Source organism: Oxyura jamaicensis, chromosome 1, assembly GCF_011077185.1.
Source record: "Oxyura jamaicensis isolate SHBP4307 breed ruddy duck chromosome 1, BPBGC_Ojam_1.0, whole genome shotgun sequence".
Lineage (NCBI taxonomy): Eukaryota > Metazoa > Chordata > Aves > Anseriformes > Anatidae > Oxyura > Oxyura jamaicensis.
In genome coordinates this window covers 117,097,669-117,120,249 of record NC_048893.1, presented here as the reverse complement: position 1 = coordinate 117,120,249, position 22,581 = coordinate 117,097,669, and the positions used below count along the sequence as shown (strand labels likewise).

The 22,581-nt window shown below is 34.1% G+C and overlaps 1 protein-coding gene across 1 annotated transcript in view; it reads right to left on the bottom strand.

Annotated features, from left to right (window-relative positions):
* The window catches only part of CFAP47 (cilia and flagella associated protein 47), a 291,226-nt gene that overhangs the window by 80,649 nt on the left and 187,996 nt on the right, over positions 1-22,581 (bottom strand). The window contains exons 50-53 of the mRNA XM_035333565.1: positions 17,710-17,885; positions 15,321-15,428; positions 8,455-8,566; positions 2,113-2,217 (exon numbers count right to left, since the gene is read on the bottom strand). Of these exons, the coding sequence (XP_035189456.1) occupies positions 2,113-2,217; positions 8,455-8,566; positions 15,321-15,428; positions 17,710-17,885 (501 nt within the window). The remainder of the gene's footprint in view (positions 1-2,112; positions 2,218-8,454; positions 8,567-15,320; positions 15,429-17,709; positions 17,886-22,581) is intronic.

Genomic DNA, 22,581 nt, shown 5'->3' with positions numbered 1-22,581 from the left:
CTGAGTCACTCCTCTAAGTCTTGTTCTCTAATCCCTTCACCAGCCTCATTTCTCTTTGTACATGCTTGAGCAACTCAATATCCTTCTTGTAATGAGGGGCCCAAAACTGAACACAATATTCATGGTGCAGTCTCACTAGTGCACTAGACTAGTGCACTAAGCTTCTCTTTAATACTACTTACTACTATTAAATTCTCTACACTACACCTAAGTGCTAGGGATGCATTAAGAGAATAGAACAAAAGAAATACATTAGAACTCTGAGCATGTTTTATGTTAAGGCTGATATTTCTGTTCTGCTGTCCCAACAAAGTTAATTTCAGATTTCACTAAGTACAGCACAATGATTAGAGCAAAACTCAGATTCATTTTGTGAAGAGCTCTTCATGCAGCTTCAAACCAGAAAAAAAAAAAAAAAAAAAAAAAGAGCAGTTTCTCAGTTCAGCAAACAGCACTATCAGAAACTGTAAGTGCTGTCATTAACTGATTTTTGATTAGTCAGCTATTTAGCTATCAGATGGCTTAAGTACCATTCAGATATATTTAGTCAGAGAAATCAAGAGAAAGAGATGAATATTGGGGTATTTTGTAGGTAAAAAGTTGTTTGAGACATCCATCACTGACAAGAAACATTCTTTAAGTCTTCATTAATAATGTCAGTTGTACCTTTTGCAAATATTCACTGTCAGTTATCAGTATAATAATTAGCAAGCAAAAATAGTCTGGGATGAATTTAGTAGGACTGTAGCAGTAAAAATGAATGTACAAATGTACAAAATTCAGAAGACTCAGGCATAAAAAGAGCACTCAAAATTACAAATGTTATACCAATATATTGAAAAGGTTAAATGTGTTTGGATGAAACAACTAGGATGCAATACTGACTGAACTTCACTGCAGATAAAAGTGAGATTTGCCATTACTTCAAAGGATATGCACATAATGACAAGATTCAGGTGATAGGGCTCAATTTGTTCCTGAAAGGTTTAAATTAATTATTTGAATTTTCATTGATTCTGTATTTGGTGAAGAATTAATAATAATAATATTTTAATATAGAGATATTAATATAGAGAATGATATTTTAATATAAAGATAAGACTTAAGTGTACCATTATGATTCAGACAAGACAATGGCATTCCATCCTCTTGAACTGCTGTGAGGCATACGCTATTCACATGGCAATTGCTCGCATCTTGTTTTTATTCTTATTAATTATTTAAGATAAATAATTAAGAAATTATTTATCCTGAAAATAAATGCTGTGTTAACACTACCTACAAATAATCTGTCTTTTAGAAATACTATAACATAAAAGAAATTGCTACATCAATTCCTTCACTATTTCTTTTCTTCACATAAAAGAATATTTGTTTTTGCAGTGTTACTTAAAACATTACTGAAAACCTCTGGTAACCCTCAATTGGAATAATTCATGGGTCAGTAATCTATTAAGGTACCTGAGTGTCCAACAAGAATAAAGAGAGGAAACTGCATGGAAATGAAATGATTCACTCATTTCAGATTCACTTTGTGATGAAATATTGACATTTACATCATATTATCAGTTTTCTTTTTGTTTCCAGATGCAATTTTCAGTCAACTAGTAGGCCATGTTGATGACTTTATTCTTCCTTTAGGTGTTCTTCATTAAAAATTGGGAAAATTCAAAGACAGATTAAAAAAAAAAAAAATCAACTATTCTAAAATCTCAAAGTAAAAAGTATTTTTAACTAAACTGAAGAAGCAACTTTTTCAAGTATACAACCTTTCAAAGTTCAGATCGACTGAAACAATTCAAAATTTTGGAAAAACATCAAGAAATTAAATTTCAGAGGAGACAATGCTAGGAAATGTTAGTGTTATGGCATTAAGAAACAGCAGAACTGTCTGATTACCATGAAAACTAAAGGTATTGATTACTTCTTCTAGCTTCTAGTCCATTACCTCAAAATTTAAAATAGTAAATAGAACATCTTTACATTTGCTCTTTAATTATCTATCCAGCAATTAAATTTTAATTTGGCCTTAATCTTGAAACCCTTATATGCCTATTAAAATCATTATCCAAGCTGAATTCCATGTGTTGTGGCAGTACGATAGTACAATACCTGTGAACATTTGAAGGTTATTGATGCCTTGTGATTTCCTCTTCCAAGGGTAGATGGACAGAATTGCACGGGTACTTCAGTGGTGGAATGAGGAGTAACAATCAGCTGTAAAAATGCAAGAAAGAAGCAAAGGAAAGAGAGGGTGGAATTTATTTATTATATATATATTTTTTTCGAGTCAGTTTCTGTTTTGTGCTCCGTATCAACAGTGGTGATGTTTATGGGATTAATGTGTTCCATCTGATACATTCTCTACTCTCAACATGCACTGGCTGCTAAGGCAGCAAGTGTACCGCAGTAAACAATCTTAGTAGAAGTCACTGCACGTTTGTTTTTTTTCCTAGAAAATGCAGAGCTGGTGTTACTGATTGCTCCAAGGACATGGGCAGCAGCTCTCAGAAATACCAGTCGAAGATGGCTTTGGTGTTTGAGCATACTGATGATGCTAAAAGGTTATCACTCTGACCTCCAAAAACAAACTGCCTTATAGGTCAAATACATGGCAAGTTTAATAAACTAGTGCTTTGCCTCTCTTCCTCTTCCCTTTATCTAAACTAACATTGTAAATGTTGTTCCTAGTTTTCTCTTATTCTGAAGTACACTACTTGGGTCCCAATTACACATGGAAAAGTAAAGTAGCTGCCTACAGTGGGGTCATAGATATGATAGATATTGATTTGATGAACTAGATAAGCAGTGAAAGAATAGACTTGTGAATAATTTATGTCCTTATTTTTTGTATTAAAGAAAAAAAAATCTACTGGGCTTTTAATATCATACCTATGTTTAAATGTTTATGTGTAAGATGATATAAAAGATGAGTGATTGGAATTACGGACACTGGCTGTATTTTATAAAATGAATATAACTAACAATTAATAAAGGTCAAATTGTTATTTTTCTCTTTGGAGGGACATGTTGTTAAATAATTTATCTGTTTTAAAATAACTAATTATAATGGATTTTTAGTTAGAAGACATTAAATATTTTGGAGAGCAATGGTAGGAGAAGGGGTAATGTATATATACATATATATATTTACCATAATTTTACAGTTTCCACTGCATGAAAAAGAGCATTTCTGGAACTCTAAGTTCATGCGTCTCACAGAGAGTATGATGCTCACTACTTTGAGCCCAATCCCACTTCACTGTCACAGCAACTGCACTTCCCATACAGGGAGCTCAGCCTCAACCACAATTCATAAAAACTCATACATCATGTAGGTGGGTGATAAATTGAAAATGCATTTGCCACCAATTTCCAACATCCTCTCTCTGTCACCTTTGCAAGTCTTCTTTATTACCCAAATTAACAGTCTGGAAAGGAAAGACACCTCCTCCAAACCATCCCTGTTCCCGTCTGCCCCGCCAAGGGAAGGGATGGGGGCCCAGGGTTCATTTAGCTTCTCATCATCTGAAAGGATCCTGAACAGCTCATTTTGCAGTCAGTTTCTGTGTCTGCTCAATACCCAAAGACCTTTTTGCCTCACCTAACCAGCCATATTTATCAAATGCAAAATTATAAACGGAGAAAGAACATTAATGAGTACCCCCTTCCAAATACTTTTGAAGAAAATTGAAAAACAAGATAATGACAGGTTGCCACAGTATAACAATACTTGAATAAATTAATACTGTGATTTTTAAACAGTAATTTCACTAAGAGATGTATATTATTTGGAATAATAAATCCATAAAGATGAAAACAGACTGGAATTCCATTTTCAATAAGTATTACTTGACATATTATCATTATACAGAAAATGCACTGCCAAAATGAATCCAAATAATCAACACATTGGAGTTATGATCATCCAGCAGACTACCTGTTTTGAAAGCAGAAAAGATCTTTATTTCTTATGATGTTTCAAAAAAACTGTTTTATATTACACTGCATAATGTCTTACTGTATCAAGAAACCAATTTGATTTCAAATGAACAGATGGGTTAAAAAAAAATTCTACTAAAAATACAGAAATACGGGGTAAATTGATTTAAAATCTAGAATTGAGAAATAACATTAACAACATGTTAGTGTTGACTTGTTTAAAGAAGCTCATACTTTCAAATATTCATCCAGTCAAATATGCTGAAGTTATCCCATCCCCTGCCTTTCATTTTATTTACACAAACAAGTCTGCTAAGATACTCCTGTGAAAGTGAACTGATATCAGTGCTCTTCATAAGATCTCAGATACAACTGTTCAAATACAGAAACTGAATTGGAAAAACTGAGCAACTACGCATGCAAAATTCCTGTTATAAATCCAGTAAAGGAGGGGAATTTTCCTTAAATATACAAGTTAATTCTCTACTCAACAAAACAATGCTCCCAGTCACTAACAAATTAATAAGGCTTGCACATACAAACTTTGAGACTGCACTCTTCCCTTCCAGCCCTTCTTTATCAAGTTACTTTTCCTCAATAAAAATTGTGTTTCTTAGCTGATCAGGATGAAAGGCAGTATTCTCAAAAGCTTTATGCAAAGGGTTTAGGTTAGTGACGTTAGCAGAATAGCAAGCCAAAGACTTACAGTGAAAGCATGTGTGGCTTTGGCAATATAGATATTCACAGTTGTAAGAGTTCTGTATACATTTAAGTTACATCAGAAATATGTGTACATAAATGTGTGCATATGTCCATGTGTGCATATGTCCATGTAAAATTGATTTGCACATATTAATAAATACATAGAGAGAAGTAAGTTAGGGAATACAGCATTAGTGATAATTGGGAATATTCATCTGTTACATGATGCACATGAATCCTTCTCCTCTAGACAGAGAAGATAGATGCAGTTAGAAAAGAAACCCCAAAACCAACAACTCAATAACAGTTTCTCTAGAAACTAAAAATGGCCAATAATTAGAAACAAGGTAAGAAGTTTTCTGCAAACTTATGAGAGTTCACTCGCTAAACTATACAGAGTATAGCTGACAGGAAGGGGAAATATATATATATATATATATTAGACAATCAGGATGCTATATTGCATGTAAAGCTTTTTAAGCTTTAATTTCAAAGCTGCTAAAAAGAGACTTGTTTGTTTTCTTTTTTGTTTGTTTGTTTTTTTTCAGATTAATCCACTTACAAGAAGTTAATGGAGCTGCTTCTAATTTACATTCAGCTGACGAGAGACCAAAAGCTTTCAGATTTCATTTAGACTTCATTAAGCACCCAGAAGTTCAGGAATATTTGAGTATAATTCATCTGGACCTCAGGAAAACCTATTATTAATGAAGTCAGTACTTGAAATTGAATCAGATTAATAGAAATAATCCCTTGTGGCATTTCAGTAAAACATTCTGTTTCAGGGTGAAACTAATAAGGCAGAGACACACATGGAAGTGTGATAAATATGGTATTCAAACTTGTTTAAATGCTAAACATGAATCAAAATATGGTTAACATTTTAGACAACTCTAGGAAATATAAAATTTTCTCTTACACTTCTTTTGAATTTGGTTCATCTAATATAGCTTAGGGGCTGATGATACCATTTTGAAATATTTCCTGACTGATAGCCCAGTCTGCATCATAGATGACATAACAATAAATATGGAGAATTATATGAAACACTAAAGTACTGATTTAGAATATGCAGAATTCTAAAATTACTCATTCTCTTCACAAATTACCTATTGGACAATCCCATCTTTCATCTATTCTTCTAACAATTTGCTCTTTATGACTGTGTTTCAACTGAGTATCCCTGAAATTAGCTTAGCCTCAGAATTTTTCTGTTGACAATTTAGCTTATTTGTTTTAAAGAAAGATGGAAACTTGAATAATTAAGATAGGAAAATTCTTCCACATATCACAAAGACATTGAAACAGGACCAGAAGTAAAAAGATCCACATACTGTGATCTATTTATGCATTTATATAAATAACTGAAACACAGGTTACAGTTCATAAGAAAAAGCAATAATCTTTGGGAAGTTTGATGCAGTGCTGTATGGAGGGACTAAACCTAGGATGCAACATATTCAGGGGAGGGAAGAGATATTTAAAGCTCTGCCTTTATCATCAAAACTGTGAAAGAAATCATAATAGCTCTCCAAACATGGATATGCAAAAGAATAAAAGAGGGTAAAAAGGACAGATATACAAAATAAATATTAGATAGTTGCTTAGAGCTAATTGTCAAAAGCTATTCTTTAACTGGAAGAACTGTAATTCACAAACAACATTTCAGAATTCAATGCATAAACTCTATTTATGACTGAAGAAAGTCCTAAATATGACTTTCGTAAATATGAAAATTATTATTATTATGAAAGAAAGAAATAAAGAGAATTACTGTAGTTAGTGTTGAATGTGCCTTGTCTTAATGTAATGTATTTGTTGGTGATATGTAAATCTCTGGTAATAAATTAAGAAAGCTGAATGTGGAAGACATCATTTTTTAATTTCCTGAACAAGGTCACATGCAATCTAAAAGAATCAAAAGTGACTATAATTAAATCTAATCCACTTCTGTGCAAATGACCTAAACGTGACATGTATAATACTCCTACTTGATTAATACATTTCTCATCCATTATGTTTCTTAGCTCTGACTTTAAATGCCAATTGATGAAATGATTTGTAATATCACTTGACAAGTTTAACGCAATGTATGAAGATGTGTTAATATGCATGATGTAAAAGATGGAGTAAAATTAACACTTCACGTTTTATACATTTAATTTAATGTAATGCCATGTAATACTATCTATGCAAAATACAGGGCAATTCAACATATGATCACCTTTAGCTGTAATCTGTAAAGCCCCTTTTAAGAAAATTTGGTCTAGTTGTACTACTATATTTGAGGCTGAAAGCCAAAAATACACATATTACAACTTTATAGCATTACTCTCTTTCTCCCATACAATCCATTAGCTTCTCAGATTTATTTCAGGACCTTATTACAATAATCCTCTGTGATTTCTGTGATCCTTATTCTAGTTTGCACAAATAAACCGGCTCTTGTATATGCTCCCCCTGTATCATCTTCCTTAAAGATAGAATACTTACATCTAGAAAAGGTGTAATTGCATTTATTTCTCTTTCAAAGCAGGTTCCCTCATTTTGCTTTTTCACAAAGGTTCTATATGCCTACTCAATGAGAGGTTCCCCATATTCTCTTTCATAAGTTTCCACTCATCTGTCCTCCCTTTTCTAATCTCCCCATCATAAAAAGGACATATATTTAATATAATTAATTATTAATAACATTCAAAGAGTTATTTGAAGGACCTTTATGTTTCCTCTGGATTACTCATTACTTTATACTTTCCTTCTTTCTGGGAGATAAGTGGTTTATAGCATGAACATGTTGCATCCTATTGAGAAGAGGAGCACAGATAAAATCTCTCTGTGCTCCTCCAGAACCTGTAGCTTTCTGTTAAATAATTCTCTTTATAAATGACAAGGATGTCTGAAACTGCCTCTGTGGAAAACAAAACAAAACAAAACAAAACAAAAAAGCATGTCCCTCATCCTTTTTCTTCTATGTTTTGTTTTTCCACATACACGGTAAAGTTACTGGTTACTACTAACCTGTAATCAATGGTCAATAATAAATTTTCAAGCTTTAGGCTACTGACCACCTAGAATTCTAGCCAGAATGAATGAAAATATGAAAATTCAGTCTATCTATAAAACTCTTAGTTATTCCTTGAAGGGACAAAGATGTTAGGCAGCAAGAAGGAAGAGCTTTTGTAATGGAGGAGGTAAATGTACGTAATAGTTATAGGATGAAGATTTTCTCAGTAGAAAACAGTCTTAGAGTAAATGTGAGTTTAGAGAATAAAATGATTCCAGATATTTGCTTGAAGCTTCCTTGCAGTTGAACTGATCAAATCCTTATTCAGAGATCCTGCAAAATGGCTATAACTTCCACAACTATGAGATATTCTTAAATGTCTTATTTTACATTAGCATTTTACCTGCTTAGCTAAATATTTATCCTGTTGACTATTTTGTTGATTCTTAAAAACTTGGAAAGCTTATAATACAGTTGATTTTTTTTTTTACAATATCTCCTTTAAATACCTCCTGGATATTATTTGCAAATGACACTGCAGTATTCCTCAAAACCATTCTAGAAAGCATTCCAGGAAAAAAAAAAAAATCTATACAACAACTTGAATGTTTTAAGTTTAATTGTCTTCATCCTTAAACTATAAGATCTCTAGAATATATATCTATATCACCTCTAACCCTTGAGATTATGATGTGTATCCTAAATCTAAGGTATGATAAACAATTCAATATATTTTGAATAATTTTTTTCTTGTGTTATTGTGAAAGCACAAAAATCTTTTCAGATATTTTTCCTAGTCTACTTACAGGATGTTTTGGATCAGTCTCAGTTGAAAAAATGCTAGGATTGCTGTTAGCAATTTCTAATTCCAAAGTTTCATGTGTAGGATTAAAGAGAGGAATGTGTAGACGAACCCATCTGCAAAAAAAATACATGTATACAATGACTATTACTGATTACATATCTTCTTCAACTGAATTCTTTTATAAATCACTCATTCTCTTTTTTTGAAAAATAAGTACCTTTAAAAATAAAAATTATTACTAGTAGTGTTTTACCGCTAGTATGGACACATATTTAATATAATTAGTTTTTAATGCCAGCAAAAACTAGTAGCGATAACCATTCCAATATTTGGCTGTGCCTCACTCAACTTCAGTTTCCAGGAAATTAGTTTAAGTTAGTTAGTTAAAGGGGCTGTCCAGCTCCCTCAATGGTCATCTGGAAGAAAAACATTTTCAGGGACACTGGTCACAACCTAATATAAGGCACTAAGATGTGGAATCACTTTTCACTGACTACAGAAGAAACCTAGATTTAACACCTTAAACTTGATGTCTAACTTTTAGACAGAAAGATGCTGAAATGAGTCCCGCTGCCTCCAATACCACAGTTTCACATTTATTCCAAGGCTCAAATATGCACATTTATTTATAACTTTTTTTTTCTAACTTAATTTCTGTAGATCTAACTTTGGAATAAAACATTTTACTCAAATGAATAACTCACAGTTCCAAGACCACCAGAAAAAAAAAAAAAAAAAGAAAAAAGTTCCAAAAAAATTAAATCATTGTGTCTTATTAATATGTAGTGTATACATGGACTCATAGTCTGCTTCATAAAAATGCTTTGGACAGAAATGAAAGGTAATCAAATTATGATTCCTGTAACTCCTTTTATGTCAGCAATGGCTTACAGGAGAAGCTTATAATTAAGTGGTACTGTCAATAGCTTTTGATTTACTGCCACTAGGCAATCATCATTCTTGGTCATATTTTAACCTTGGGATCTCAAAACAAACTTACCGCTCCACAATAGCTACTTAAATGGAGGTGCTACCTGCTTCCCTTTTCTTTCTTCTGCATGAACTTAAAATCCATCTAATTTCATATAACTGTTGCATTGTAATTTCAGCATAATGATAAATCAGTTACATATAGAATCATAAAATCATAGAACGGCTCAAGTTGGAAGGAACCTTCAAGATCATCCAGTTCGAACCCCCATCTGCCACAGACAGGGATGACATCCACTAGATCAGGTTGCCTCATCCTATCTAGTCTTGAACACCTCCAGGAATGGGGAATCCACAGCTTCTCTCGGCAACCTGTTTCAGTGCCTTGCCACCTTCTGAGTGAAGAATTTCTTCCATTTATATAATCTAAATCTACCTTCTTTTAGTTTAAAACCTTGTCCTGTCACTGCACTCCCTGGTGAAGCGTCCCTCCCCAGCTTTCCTGTAGGCCCCCTTTAGGTACTGGAAGGCTGCAATAAGGTCTCCCTGAAGCCTCTCTTCTCCAGGTTGAACAACACCAATTCTCTCAGCCTCTCTTCACAGGAGAGATGCTCCAGCCCTTTGATCATTTTTGTGACCCTCCTCTGGACTCACTCCAACAGGTCCATGCCCTTCTTTTGCTGGGGGCCTCAGAGCTGAATGCAGTACCCTACATGGGATCTCATGATACCAGAGTGGAAGTATCATCAAGTGGAAGTGGAATTCCCTCAACATTCTGGCAATGCCTCTTTTGATGCAGCCCAGGATATGGCTGGCTTTTGGGGCACACGTTGCCAGCTCATGTTGAGCTTCTCATCAGGAAACATCCTCAGATCCTTCTTAGGGCTGCTCTTGATAATTTTCCGCACAGTCTATATTTGTGCTTAGGATTGCTCCAGCTCATGCAGGACCTTGAACTTGGCCTTGTTGAACCCTGTGAGGTCTGCACAGGTTCACCTCTCAAGCTTGTCAAGATCCTTCTGGATGGCATCCCTTCTCTCCAGCATGTTAACTTCACCACACAGTTTGGTGTCATTGGCAAACTTGATGAAGGTGCACCCAATCCCACTGGCCATGTTGCTGACAAGATGTTAAATAGTGCCGGTCCCAGTACCAACCCCTGAGGAATGCCACTCATCACTTTTCCACTTGGATATTGAATCATTGACCACAACTCTTTGAGTACAACCATCCAGCCAATTTCTTACCCAAAAAGTGGTCTACCCATCAAATCCATGTCTCTCCAACTTAGATATAAGAATATCATGCGGGACAGCAGTGTCAAATGCTTTGCACAAGTCCATGTAGATGATGTCAGTTGCTTTTCCCCTATCCACCAGTGCTGTAACCCCATTGTAGCTGGTCACCAGGTATGTCATGCATGATTTGGCCTTACTGAAGTCATGTTGGCTGTCACCAATCCCCTTCTTATTCTTCTTCCATGTACCTTAGCATAGCTTCCATGAGGATCAGCTCCATGATCTTGCCATGGGCTTGACTGGGCTGTAGTTCCCCGGGTCTTCCTTTTTCTCCTTTTTAGAAAATAGGGGTTATGTTTGTCCTCTTCGAGTCAGTGAGAACTTCACTGGACTGCCACAACTTCTCAGATATAATGGACAGTGTCTTCGCAACTTCACCTGTTCCCTCAGGACCTGCAGATGCATCTCATCAGGTCCCATGGACTTCAGGTTCCTTAGATGGTCTGGAACCTGATCTTCTCCTACAGCGGGTGGTTCTTCATTCTCATAGTCTCTGCCTTTGCTTACTGGGACTTGAGTTATGTGGCTAGAGCTCTTGCCAGTGAATTTATACATGTAGAATATGTGTTTTATGAAGTTTGTATGTTTGAGTTTTGTGGCTGTCCCAAAACAAATATTGCAGTATGCTTATTGTGTTAATGTTATGCTTTAAATCAGCTGGCATTCTATCTTACAGGCATTCCTTTATTTTCTAATTCATAGAATTGTAGAATCATAGTATCATTAGGTTTGGAAAAGACTTTCAAGATCATCTGATCCAACCATCACCGTACTACCAATTAAAGAATAAACAAACACAAGATACTTTCAATAGGATGCAAAGTCATAAGATTCCCAAATTTTCCTTTATTTTCCTTTAAAAAAAGATATATGACCATAAATAACATTCTGCTTGTAACACCAAGAAACATGAAAAAGAGATCGAAGGTGAAAACAGTAAATAAGAAAACTGTGAAAAATGAGATACATATATTGGATTTTCAGTAATTTATCTACCTAATGGACATTCTCTCTAGTCAAAGCTATGACAGGTCAACTGCCAGACTGCTCCACATATTTATCCTCTGGAATAAATAAATCAGTTAATCACAGCCAAATTAGTAAGGGAAGAAATATAAAATGCAGCATTCAAAAGAGAAGGCATTTCAGTCAAGCTTTATAAAGTAACTTCAGGTCCTAAAACTTGTGTGCAGGTGGCCTCCTTCCATTATAGGCATTGGTGCCCGTGGTGTTCTTGACAACTTTAAGATATGAATCCTCAGCAGGTAAGTGGCAGAATTATTTTTGTCCAACGCTATCTATATATTAGAGAGATTGCAACAGCAAAGTGTACAAAAATACCAGGAAAATGTCACACAAAAACTTCAGATTCACTTGTTATTTCCCATTTTTTCCCATTTAATTACCACCTCTAGCCTTTTTTTTTTTTTTTTTCTTTTTTTCTTTTTTGGTCTGGTCTGCCAACAGGAAAGCCATCTTGGAGTATCTGAAACTTCAGTAAGCAGATATTTGACTGGTAGTGGTTCTTCAACTGATAAAAACTGATTAAGAACCTCTGCCACCCCACATGGTGACTACGGTGGTTATGCTAAGAAAAAGTTGTTGCATTATACAGTAAAGTCACAAAGAATATCATTCAACTGACTCTCATATTCAATGACAATTCTTAGTGCCCATAACAGAATGAACAAATGAAGATGGAGAAGAGCAAGCAGAAGTTTTCCCTGCTTAAAGGCATATGCTAAAGAACATGCTAAATCTAGCCTGACAGAAACTAAAAGCAGATCTGAATGCAATAAATCCAGAATGTTAGGGTATTTGAAGAAAACCTAAAAGATAAACTGCCGGAATTTTTTTCTTTCTTCTTCAAGAAAGTTTAGAAATTGATACTAAGGGTCGCAGATCTTTGCTCCTAATCCAGTTTCAAGTGATGTTTCAAGGACACTTATTCTTAATTTTTTTAGTTTGATAGCAAAAAAAATACAGTGAGCACATAATGAAAAAAATATATATTAGGAGGATATTTGCATAGTATAATACTTCTTCAGTATTCAGGCAAAAGGTGGTAGAATCAAAGTTAAGTCTCTTAAAGAAGAAGAGATCTCCACAAACAAGGAGGATTTCAGGCATTTTATGACATTTACAGTCCACAATCCATGTCTCTAGGAACATGGTAAGGAAGTACACCCATCCAAAACAAAACAAATGGGTACCTTTATTAAGCAGACAATATATAAAGATCTAGTTTCTTTTGAACCAAGTCCACTTCCAAACTTGACTTTTACATGAATTACTATTATATATCCATCATATATTAATGCAGCCAATTTACTTGGATAATCTCATCAGCTCTCAATTTACTATTTATAATATTTTCAGTTGGTAAAGCAAATCACAGTAATTTGACTGTAACATCAATGACATCATCAAATGCCATTGTCCAATATTTTGCTTTTTGGGAAAAGACAATATGCTGATGACACAACAGAAATAAATTTCTGGAAGAAATAAAAAAAAAAAAAAAAAAGAAATAAAAGTTGGGGAGATAATTGGAAGAATCAACCAAAACCCTGAAAAATTATGAAATGAAGAATGTGTCAGATGATGGAAACAGGAAAAGAAAAAGGTTGCCGGTTTTGTTTTATTGTTTTATGATATGCATGTAAAAGCATATGTGAAAAGATAACTGTTAATGTGCTTTTATACATTACTGCTATTGCTGATGTTTTTAATAATTAAACCAACAAGAACTTTTTTGCTCTTCCACTACTATCTGCCCAAGGCAAATGTAGATTAGTTAATTTACATAAGATTTACAACATGTATATTTGTAAACTGCAACGAAATATCCTTTGAAACAATAAAGAATGAAATTCAGATTAATTTTAGATGACTTTTTTGACACGCAAGTGTTTTAGTTAATGAAGCCTACACACTCCAACATACATTCTTTTTGCAGTAGGAAAGGATGACTTGCCATTCCTGGCCATACCACATGTGCATGCAGTTCATACTTAGTGCATGCTAAAGAAAATTACGGAAGACAGAGAGAATGAGAAGGTTATATATTAATTTTAATTCCTAACGGTTCCAGTCTACATAGCAAAGAATAATCATGTTTAAGGCATTGCCAGCTAATTCTGGCCTTTGTAATGTTCATAAAAATATGAACAGTAAAATAACTGAAAGCTGAAATTTCTGTAGTTCATCATCTTCATGCAAAATAATAATATTCATAATTTTTAAAAATGACTTTAAATCCCTGAAATACAGAAATTTATTAAAATATATGACATGCAGTGATTTTCTGATTTCATTCATCTTATATATTCACTCACAAAAACGTAATCAGGTAAAAATTCATGTTGTACTCTCTCAGAACATTTTTAGCTCCATCTGTAATGTACACTAATTACAGATTCAGTCAAGATAAGATATACAGAAGTAAGAATGTAACATTCAGGAGATCAGTGTGCCCACAGAACTTACTGCTAAGCAGAGACAATAGATGGAAGAGCACTATTGAAATTCTGTCATTCTTGAAAGTCATATCCCAAAAGTTTTGATGTTTGTCTGGAAAGCCAGCATAGAAAATGATGTTATCAAACTGAAAGATGAAATGTTGTTTAAGAAAAACATGATTTGGGTTTATTTCTGTGTATGCTCTAAGGAATAGCCCATTTTCTTAACATTTGCAGTGTTCCAACTGTGCCCGTCCCCTGGATCTGCAGGACAGAAATTGTGTTAATTTGCCATTTCTCTATAGTTTAAAAGAAATTGAGAACTGGTACGCAAGCATTTGTAAAGGAGGACTGTTGGACATACTCCTTTTTCAGAAAGAGAAAACATTAAACAAACATACATAACTCTGTACTTATGGATATTTATGATTGCATTCTGCACTATTTTCTAAGTGATTTCTACATAGAGAATTCAAAGGAAGTCTAAATATAGGCTGTGATTCCATTTCAATTGTTCTGCAAGGAGAATTTCACCTATTTACATGTATACCTCATCACTCTTTACAGCTAGCTGAATGGAGGTTATAGTGAGGTAGGCGTCATTCTCTTTTCTCAGGTGTAAACTGATAGCATGGGAGCAAATGGCCTTAAGCTGCATCAGGGGAGGTTTAGATTAGATGTCAGTAAGAATTTTTTCACAAAGAGGGTGGTTATGCATTGGAACAGGCTGCCCAGGGTGGAGTTGCCATCCCCGGAGGCATTTAACAGATGTGTGGATGTGGTGTTTAGTTGGTAGTGTTACATGATGGTAGAACTTGATGATCTTCAGGGTCTTATCCAACCTAAATGTTTCCATGATTCTACATATGAAAATTAACTGCAAACTCGTATAGTACATATACAGAATCATAGAATCATTTAGGTTCGAAAAGACCTCGGAGATCATCAAGTCCAACAATAGCATGGGATCTCCTAATGAAGCTGTTGCTCACAGTAAGATACTCTTTTTACCTTAAGCATGTCATGTCTGCAGTAATTTCATTCTAGCTTTAGACTTTTTATGCGACAAATACAGTCTGGGTAGCACTATTCTGGCTTTTTTGATATACTCTTCAATATATTTCCCATGATACATTCAAACTGGTGACCATGTTAAGCACAATGAAATACATACTTACTTTCCAAGCTCACATTCTATTTCAGGCAGACTAGTTGGCAATGGTTTCTCTACAGTCAGCTGCAGTGCATACCAGAACTCTCCAACCATGTCTGACAGGAATATGACACTAAAAACAGATACATAAACTTGATATGACACAGATTTTGTATAGACAATTGAAAACGCAGAGACAAAAATCCAGGAAAATTCAACAAGTTCAAAACAGTGAGTTCTTTAATTAGCTACCAGCTTTCCCATCACACTTCACGCTGGTATCTAAATTCAGCTACCAAGAACCAATACTATTCACAATTACTAATACAACAAATGTCTTCATCTTTCATAGCTTTATAGCATGAAAGGTATTTTTGTTTTTCAAAAGCACAGCTCAAAAACATTTCAACTGTTAACTTAAAAAAGTATGTTTTAATTTCATTTTAATGTTTGAGTGTTTTCTTTATAGCCATTTTGTACTCAAAAAAAAAAAGAAATAGAAATAGTATTCAGCTATTTCAAGAAGGAAAACCTTTTCAAATCTAGTGATTAAAAATAAGAAATAGATATAGACACATTTATATAAGCATGGAAAAGAGAGATGTTTCAAAGGAAAATTCAGTATACTGTTTTGATATGCAATCCAATGTAACGACTAAAAATTGCTGCTTGGTGAGATATATACAGCACTATGTTTCTGTGGCAGATGTTCTAACACATTCCATTCCTACTACAAGCTTGTTTTTCTATTTCTTGATTGTATTTTATTTTATTTTATTATTTTGTTGTTGTTTTTCAGTAGCAACCATAAGAATGTTAAACAAAAGGATAGTAGGCATATTAAAACCTATATGAAATACACCGTGAAAATCCATGACACATTAAGGACCAGCTCTTGTTCTAAATGAGAGAGGACTTTGTCTATTCCATGACTCTATGTTTTCAGACTATCTTCTGCACCAACGGACCGTTTAAAGTGAGAATAAACTAGCTTTGGAAAGAATCAGCCAGTTGTAACAGGACAACTGCCACAAACACTTTTGTAAAACTCTTCCCAGCTGCTACCATAGCAAGGGAAACAGCATGGATACAGAAAAAATAAAAATAAAAAAAAATAAAATAAAAATAAAAATAAAAATACTGTGGCTGTGTGCGGCAGTACTTTTGTCCAGCTGTAATTGTAGCCCTTGGGAGATACTGGAATTTGAAGCAAGTATTAGACAGCTTTATAGTAAACAGCATAATTTTATTGAATACATACAGGTGTGCATCATGTCATTTTGCATGACATCTAGCCCAAAGCTTCATCAATTAAAACAAACCTTAAATTTATTATGTGGAAATTCTGCACTTGAAAAATACTAGAAATAATGTTTAGTATGAAAAACTCGAGTCTATGCACCTTCAGAATACTTTTATTTCTACAACTTTCCTTAGGGGAAAAAATTACAAGGGGGATAACTGTAGTCATTTCTATAAAATGGTATTGCTTGAAAGCTGTATTGGGTAATGATACCTGACATTATTCTGGTCTTTGGAAAAATCAATAGAATCAAATGGAACAAAGACTTTGAAATACATGGATTTGGGCTTTGTAGATACCATGTCTCTGAACAGAGACTGTCTCTCTCCCTTCTCAAAGACCCTCTCTTCCCATCCCACAAACACTATATTGTCACCAATTGTTTAATACAATTGGAAAAAAAAAAATCAATCAGTCCTTCAAATAAACAATGGTTTACTAATCAAATTCCAGGAAAACAAGCTTTACAATTCTGCACTCTTCAGCTATTTGCTGAACTCATTTAGTTGAAACTAAGACCAAGAGGTCATTTGTGTTTGTATTCATAACTATCATATGGTACAGTCTCTTTTGGATTTCCAATGTAATGAAACATTTTCAATTTAAAACTTCCCTATATCCATTAAATACATCATTACTAATTAATGGAAGGTTCTGAAGCTAAATGGATTTACATGAAGGCTGTTCAGATGAACAGTTCTTAACCTGTTTTTGGTTGTGTTGCTACAGTTTAGTTCCTTCTCAGAAGCAAAATGAAGTCATGTTATTCCCTTTGTGGAATGTATAAAATTACAAAATTAACAATTTGTCTAAATATTTCAGAGGCAACTTCTAACATTAAGTAAATATCTAATATTGATATCTATAATAGATATTAAGTAAATATCTAATATTGATCAGTGAATTCTAGTGAACTAGAATAACAAGGGGTTATTCTATGACCTGTCAGTCCATATTTTCCCCTCACAGACAGGTTGCTGTTCAGGATACAATACTACTTTCCCCCTCCCTCGTGTTTACTGAGATATCTCCATCAAGGTTTTAATGAAAATTGTTCACTTATTAGTATAAGAGCCACAACAACCACAAGTATCAAAACTCTGTAACTTACCTTTCATCTGAAGTGCCAACAACAGCTGGAGAAAACTTTAATTGATAAAAAAATGTTTGTTTAGGTGAAAGAGTGAAAGATTTTTGTCCAGAAAGTGACTGATTCTCCAACACCACACTTAGTTGGAGAATTTCGTCTGTAGGATTCATGATAGGAATATGAATTCCAACAGTATTCTAGGAAGAAAATATATATATATGTATATATTATATTAAAAAAATACATAAAAGATATTTCTCAAACAAGCATAGGATGCTTATATATGATTTTTCATTATGCAAACACAGGTTAAACTTCATGTTCATGAACTTCATGTTCATATCTGAACAAACCCAAAAAAGAGAAGTTGTAGTAAGACCCAATTCAGCCAATGTTCCAATTGTAGACTCTTTAATTACATAGATAAGGAAAAGTCCTGGTCTTCCTAGGCAGTCTGCATTTCAACAAGCTACTTTGCCTTCCAAGATATGGTTGAGGCTTGTCAAAATACACCTTGCAGGCAGATCTGCTGTAGTCCCAACATGGTACATCTTCCAAGCCAACTCTCACCAGCCAAGCACAGCCATTTGAAAATATCCATTTTGCAAGCTGGCTAACACCAACGGGCTGAATTCTACAGGATCTGTTAATCTTGATTATTAAGTTACATCATAATAATTAGTATTAAAGCAACACCACAGTAAACATTCCCTCTCTCATTTCTTTTTACCATTTTTTTATTAACAGTGGTCCCTTTCTGGTCTTTCTGGTTTAAGTCTGTTGACAATTCGGGCAAGGACCATCTTACCTTGACTATCTGGAAAATATGGTTGCTCTTAAAGACCCCTGTTAAATTTCCATTATTATAATACAAAGGAACCTCTACGGCCTGATAAGATAAAAACATGCATACTTTTTACTTTGAGCATGTTTAAGATGAGCAGCTATTGGGCAGAGGCAGCTCAATCCATACAGCTGCTACATTGCATTCACAAGCTGTTTTTGAACCTGCAATATTTTGTCAGTGTACCATTAATTCTCTTCTTTAAGGTTATAAATAGCGTACATCTACCCTATGTACCTTATATGTATAAATATCAACACATTTTATGAAACTAAACACTTTAAACAGACAGGAATATACTAACGAAGGAAGACTGCTATCACAGTTCAGGATACAAACCTGCTGTTTTAAAATATATATATATGTTCTAGATATATATGTTCATCTGTATAAAATATGCACAATCCAAAACAAAATATATGTGTATATTTCTCTGTATCTATATTTATCTCTATTCCTGTTTTTGTCCCTTTCCTCTGTTCTAACAAAGAACCTTATTTCAAAATCCTTTTTGTGTATTGGGTGTGTGTGTTTTTTCTATATACAATGATTTACTTCTTACAGCAAAATTTTGCCATATATATTCTTTTAAAAGTAATAAATAGAACTGCAACATGAAAGGAGAAAAAGATACAGTCAAAATTACTAATACACTAAAAACTTAGCATGAAATACTTTACAACCCCTCACACAGCTGTCTCGCTCTGCTTTGAGCCTGCCTATGGTTTGGTAATTTCCTATATATTTACATTTATAGAAAATGATTACATGAAAACACATAAAATACATTTAATGTTCCACAGATGGTGAGATTGCACCCACAGTTTAAATCATTCAAGTGCCTTGCATCAGTAAGATGGATTTAAATTTGCAGTAAAATATTTTAAAGCTCAGATTAATATTTTTTATTAGTGTAAACAAAATTCTAAATCTATCTACCATTTTATTGCTAAAAGGTTCATAATAATAATTGTATAGTAAAACACCTGTACTGTTTTGACAAAATATTTTTCCAGTAGAAAGAAAACATTGAACTGCTTATTTAGGAGAAAAGCACCTGCTATCAAATAAATAAATAAATAAATAAAGTTAGCCTTGTTCACAAAGGAGATTTTATATTGTCCCCATTAGCTTAATGGAAAGTAGTGCTCGCTTGCCAGTATGAAAAAAATGCCTAGGGTTATGTATTTCTCTGGACTCACTGAATCACAGAATGGCTGAGATTGACAGGGACCTCTGAAGGTCATCTGGTCCAACTCCCCTGCCAAGCAGGATCACCTAGAGCACATTGTGCAGGATGGCATCCAGGTAGGTTTTGAATATCTCCAGAGAAGGAGACTCCACAACCTCTCTGGGCAACCTCATTCAGTGCTCTGTCGCCATCACAGTAAAGTTGTTCTTCCTCAAAGAATTTCCTGGGAAAGTTGCTTGGAATTCTTGTAAAGGTTTCACAAACCTGCTATGGCATGGATGGTGATAAGGGTAGATGTGTACGTGTCAACAGAATACATATATACTGTATATTTTAAGGCCCTAGTGGTTTCTTTCAAATCCTTGTTATGGAGGCATAATACTAAGATAAATCACAAAATAGGCATCTAATTGCCAAGGGTATTATTTTTCATGAAAGGACAATTTTATCAGAAGAAATGCAAAGGAGAAATATCATAGGCAACTCCCAGACACGTTTATAGTTTTTAATTTAGATCCACATTTAAGTATTGTGGTTTTTGCAACATTTTGGTGTAGGAAGAAAATAAATGTTGAAAAAAATAATTTGAGAATTAATCTCACTAGTCTTCAAACTGCTCCTTGTACCAAGATTGCCAGTGCCAAACATTGCACCAGCAATTGCACCAGAATGGTGCAATTGCACCAGAATGGTGCAATATGTCATTTTGTAATTCCTTTAGAACTTCTTGTGATCCACTTTGTGTCCAGTATAGGAAAATTAAAATAATCTAGGTAAGGTAAAATAAAATAAAAAGAAATGTAAATATGAGATAACATTCATGCTCTGTGGAACTTGAAAAAACAATTGACTGTTTATACTTTGTCCTATAGTAATAGTCCAAGTCTATGTATAGGTCTATAGTTCTATTATCAAGACTTTACCTCAAAAGATGCTTAGCAGCATCAATTAATTTTTGGTGATATGTTTTTCCTGAGTTATTTTCCTGGCATATTTTATACCAAAGATTTTCTGATCAACCCATTCTTTGCATCCTTCTTTTAGCAACTGTATCTTTAGATTCATAATATTTAAATTTATGTTCTATGAAAATGTACACTGCACTGAACTATGAACTAATGCTCCACTAACTTTGACAAGATAGCTCACAAAAAGATGGACATCACTGTCCATAGTAATCTTATCTATGTTTGAACTTTAATAATAATTCTATTCTAACCACCATCAGGGTGCCGATAAAAGTGGTCTCTGGACAAAGTTTCTGAGAGCCTAACTATATTTCTAAGTGTTTTGGAATGATTGTGTTCAATTAAAATCCAGTTTCATTATGGAGATGACATTAACTCCACATCTATTTGCAGCTTTTCCAGTCAAAGGACATTGAAGAAGAAGCATTTGTACCTGCTCATGAATTGGCCAGGCCATAGCTCAGATTTTTTTTTATTTTTTTATTTTTAATTCAGGTAAGTGGTAAGAATTTTAGCTTGATAGACCTGTTGAGATAACAGCAGAAATTCTTCTCTTTGTAGGTCCTTGTCTAAATCATTGTTCTGACAAGTAACAAGTGACTTCTTTCTCTTGGCTGCACCTGATGACAAGCAGCAATGTTGCTTACTAAGAAGACTGAACTTGCAAAGGTGGCAGTAATGTTGGAAAAATAGCTCTTGGCTTTCTACCTACACTGAGCCCCAAAAGATCAGAGCAATCAATGTCACCGTCAGTGTGTCTGTATGTTGGTAGACAGAATTTCCTTTTGTGTCCTCCTACAACCTTAAATTAGCATTTCATTATTATGTGACTCCCTTTCTTGGAAAAATGAAGAGAACATCACAGCAGAGTTGATGTCAGAGTTTCAAAGCTGTGCTGAATGTAGTTCAACCGAAATTGTTCAAAATAGTTGTAGGAATCAGAGCAGGCTCTTGAATTAATGACCTCTCCTCACTACTGCTCAACCACCCCCACACACCACTTCTAGTCCAGACCCACATGTCCACTCAGCCACATCATTAACCCGTTGATCATACAGACCAATGGAAGTCCTTAACCTCTAATGTCTGGAGGGTGTGACTGCTTTTAGCTTTCTACTGACTCGTAGTTTAATGGAGTTGCTCTTCATCAAATGAACCATCTCCCTCACCACATAGCTCCATTTTTTTTCTCTCTCTTTGATGTAAACTGTTAGCAGAGATAACCCTCTCCTTTCCTTGTAAGGGAAGGATGACATAATATTGCCCTATCTTGCTGCTGTCTTTACATTATACTTGGCGTATTTTGCTTTAAAAATATTAGTTTGCAAAAAGGCACTAACTGCTCATCAGTAGTTAAGTCTTTATCAGAACAACAAATTTAACTACTTGAAGTCTAGAAGTAAACACCTTAAGTAAATTATGCTTTTTAAAAACTTGCTTAATTTTGAATCCATTCTTATCACTACTATAGTAAAAGAAACAAACTAGAAGAAAAAAAATTATTCACAGGACATCTCATTTTAGAGGCTAATAGTGCAATGATTTCCAGGTGTAAATTTACATATAAATTTACATGTAAAAATCACACTAAAATTAATTTATTTATCTGAAATGGACATTAAGTACCTAAATAATGCCCTAAAACAGAATACAGAGATTATTAGTTCATAAATTATTGTAGTAACTAAGCTCACCAGCCACAGAATCCTACAATATCATCATCTTCATAGAGTCTAGACATGGTAGTGAGCAAACAAACTGGGAAAAATGTGTTGTTAAAGATGACTGCTAAAAATTCCTTTCTGAAATTAAAGAAATGGAGGGGACTACAAAAGTATTATGTTCTGTGACTCTGTTGTTTAACTAAAAACAGAACCAAAGGAAAAAAA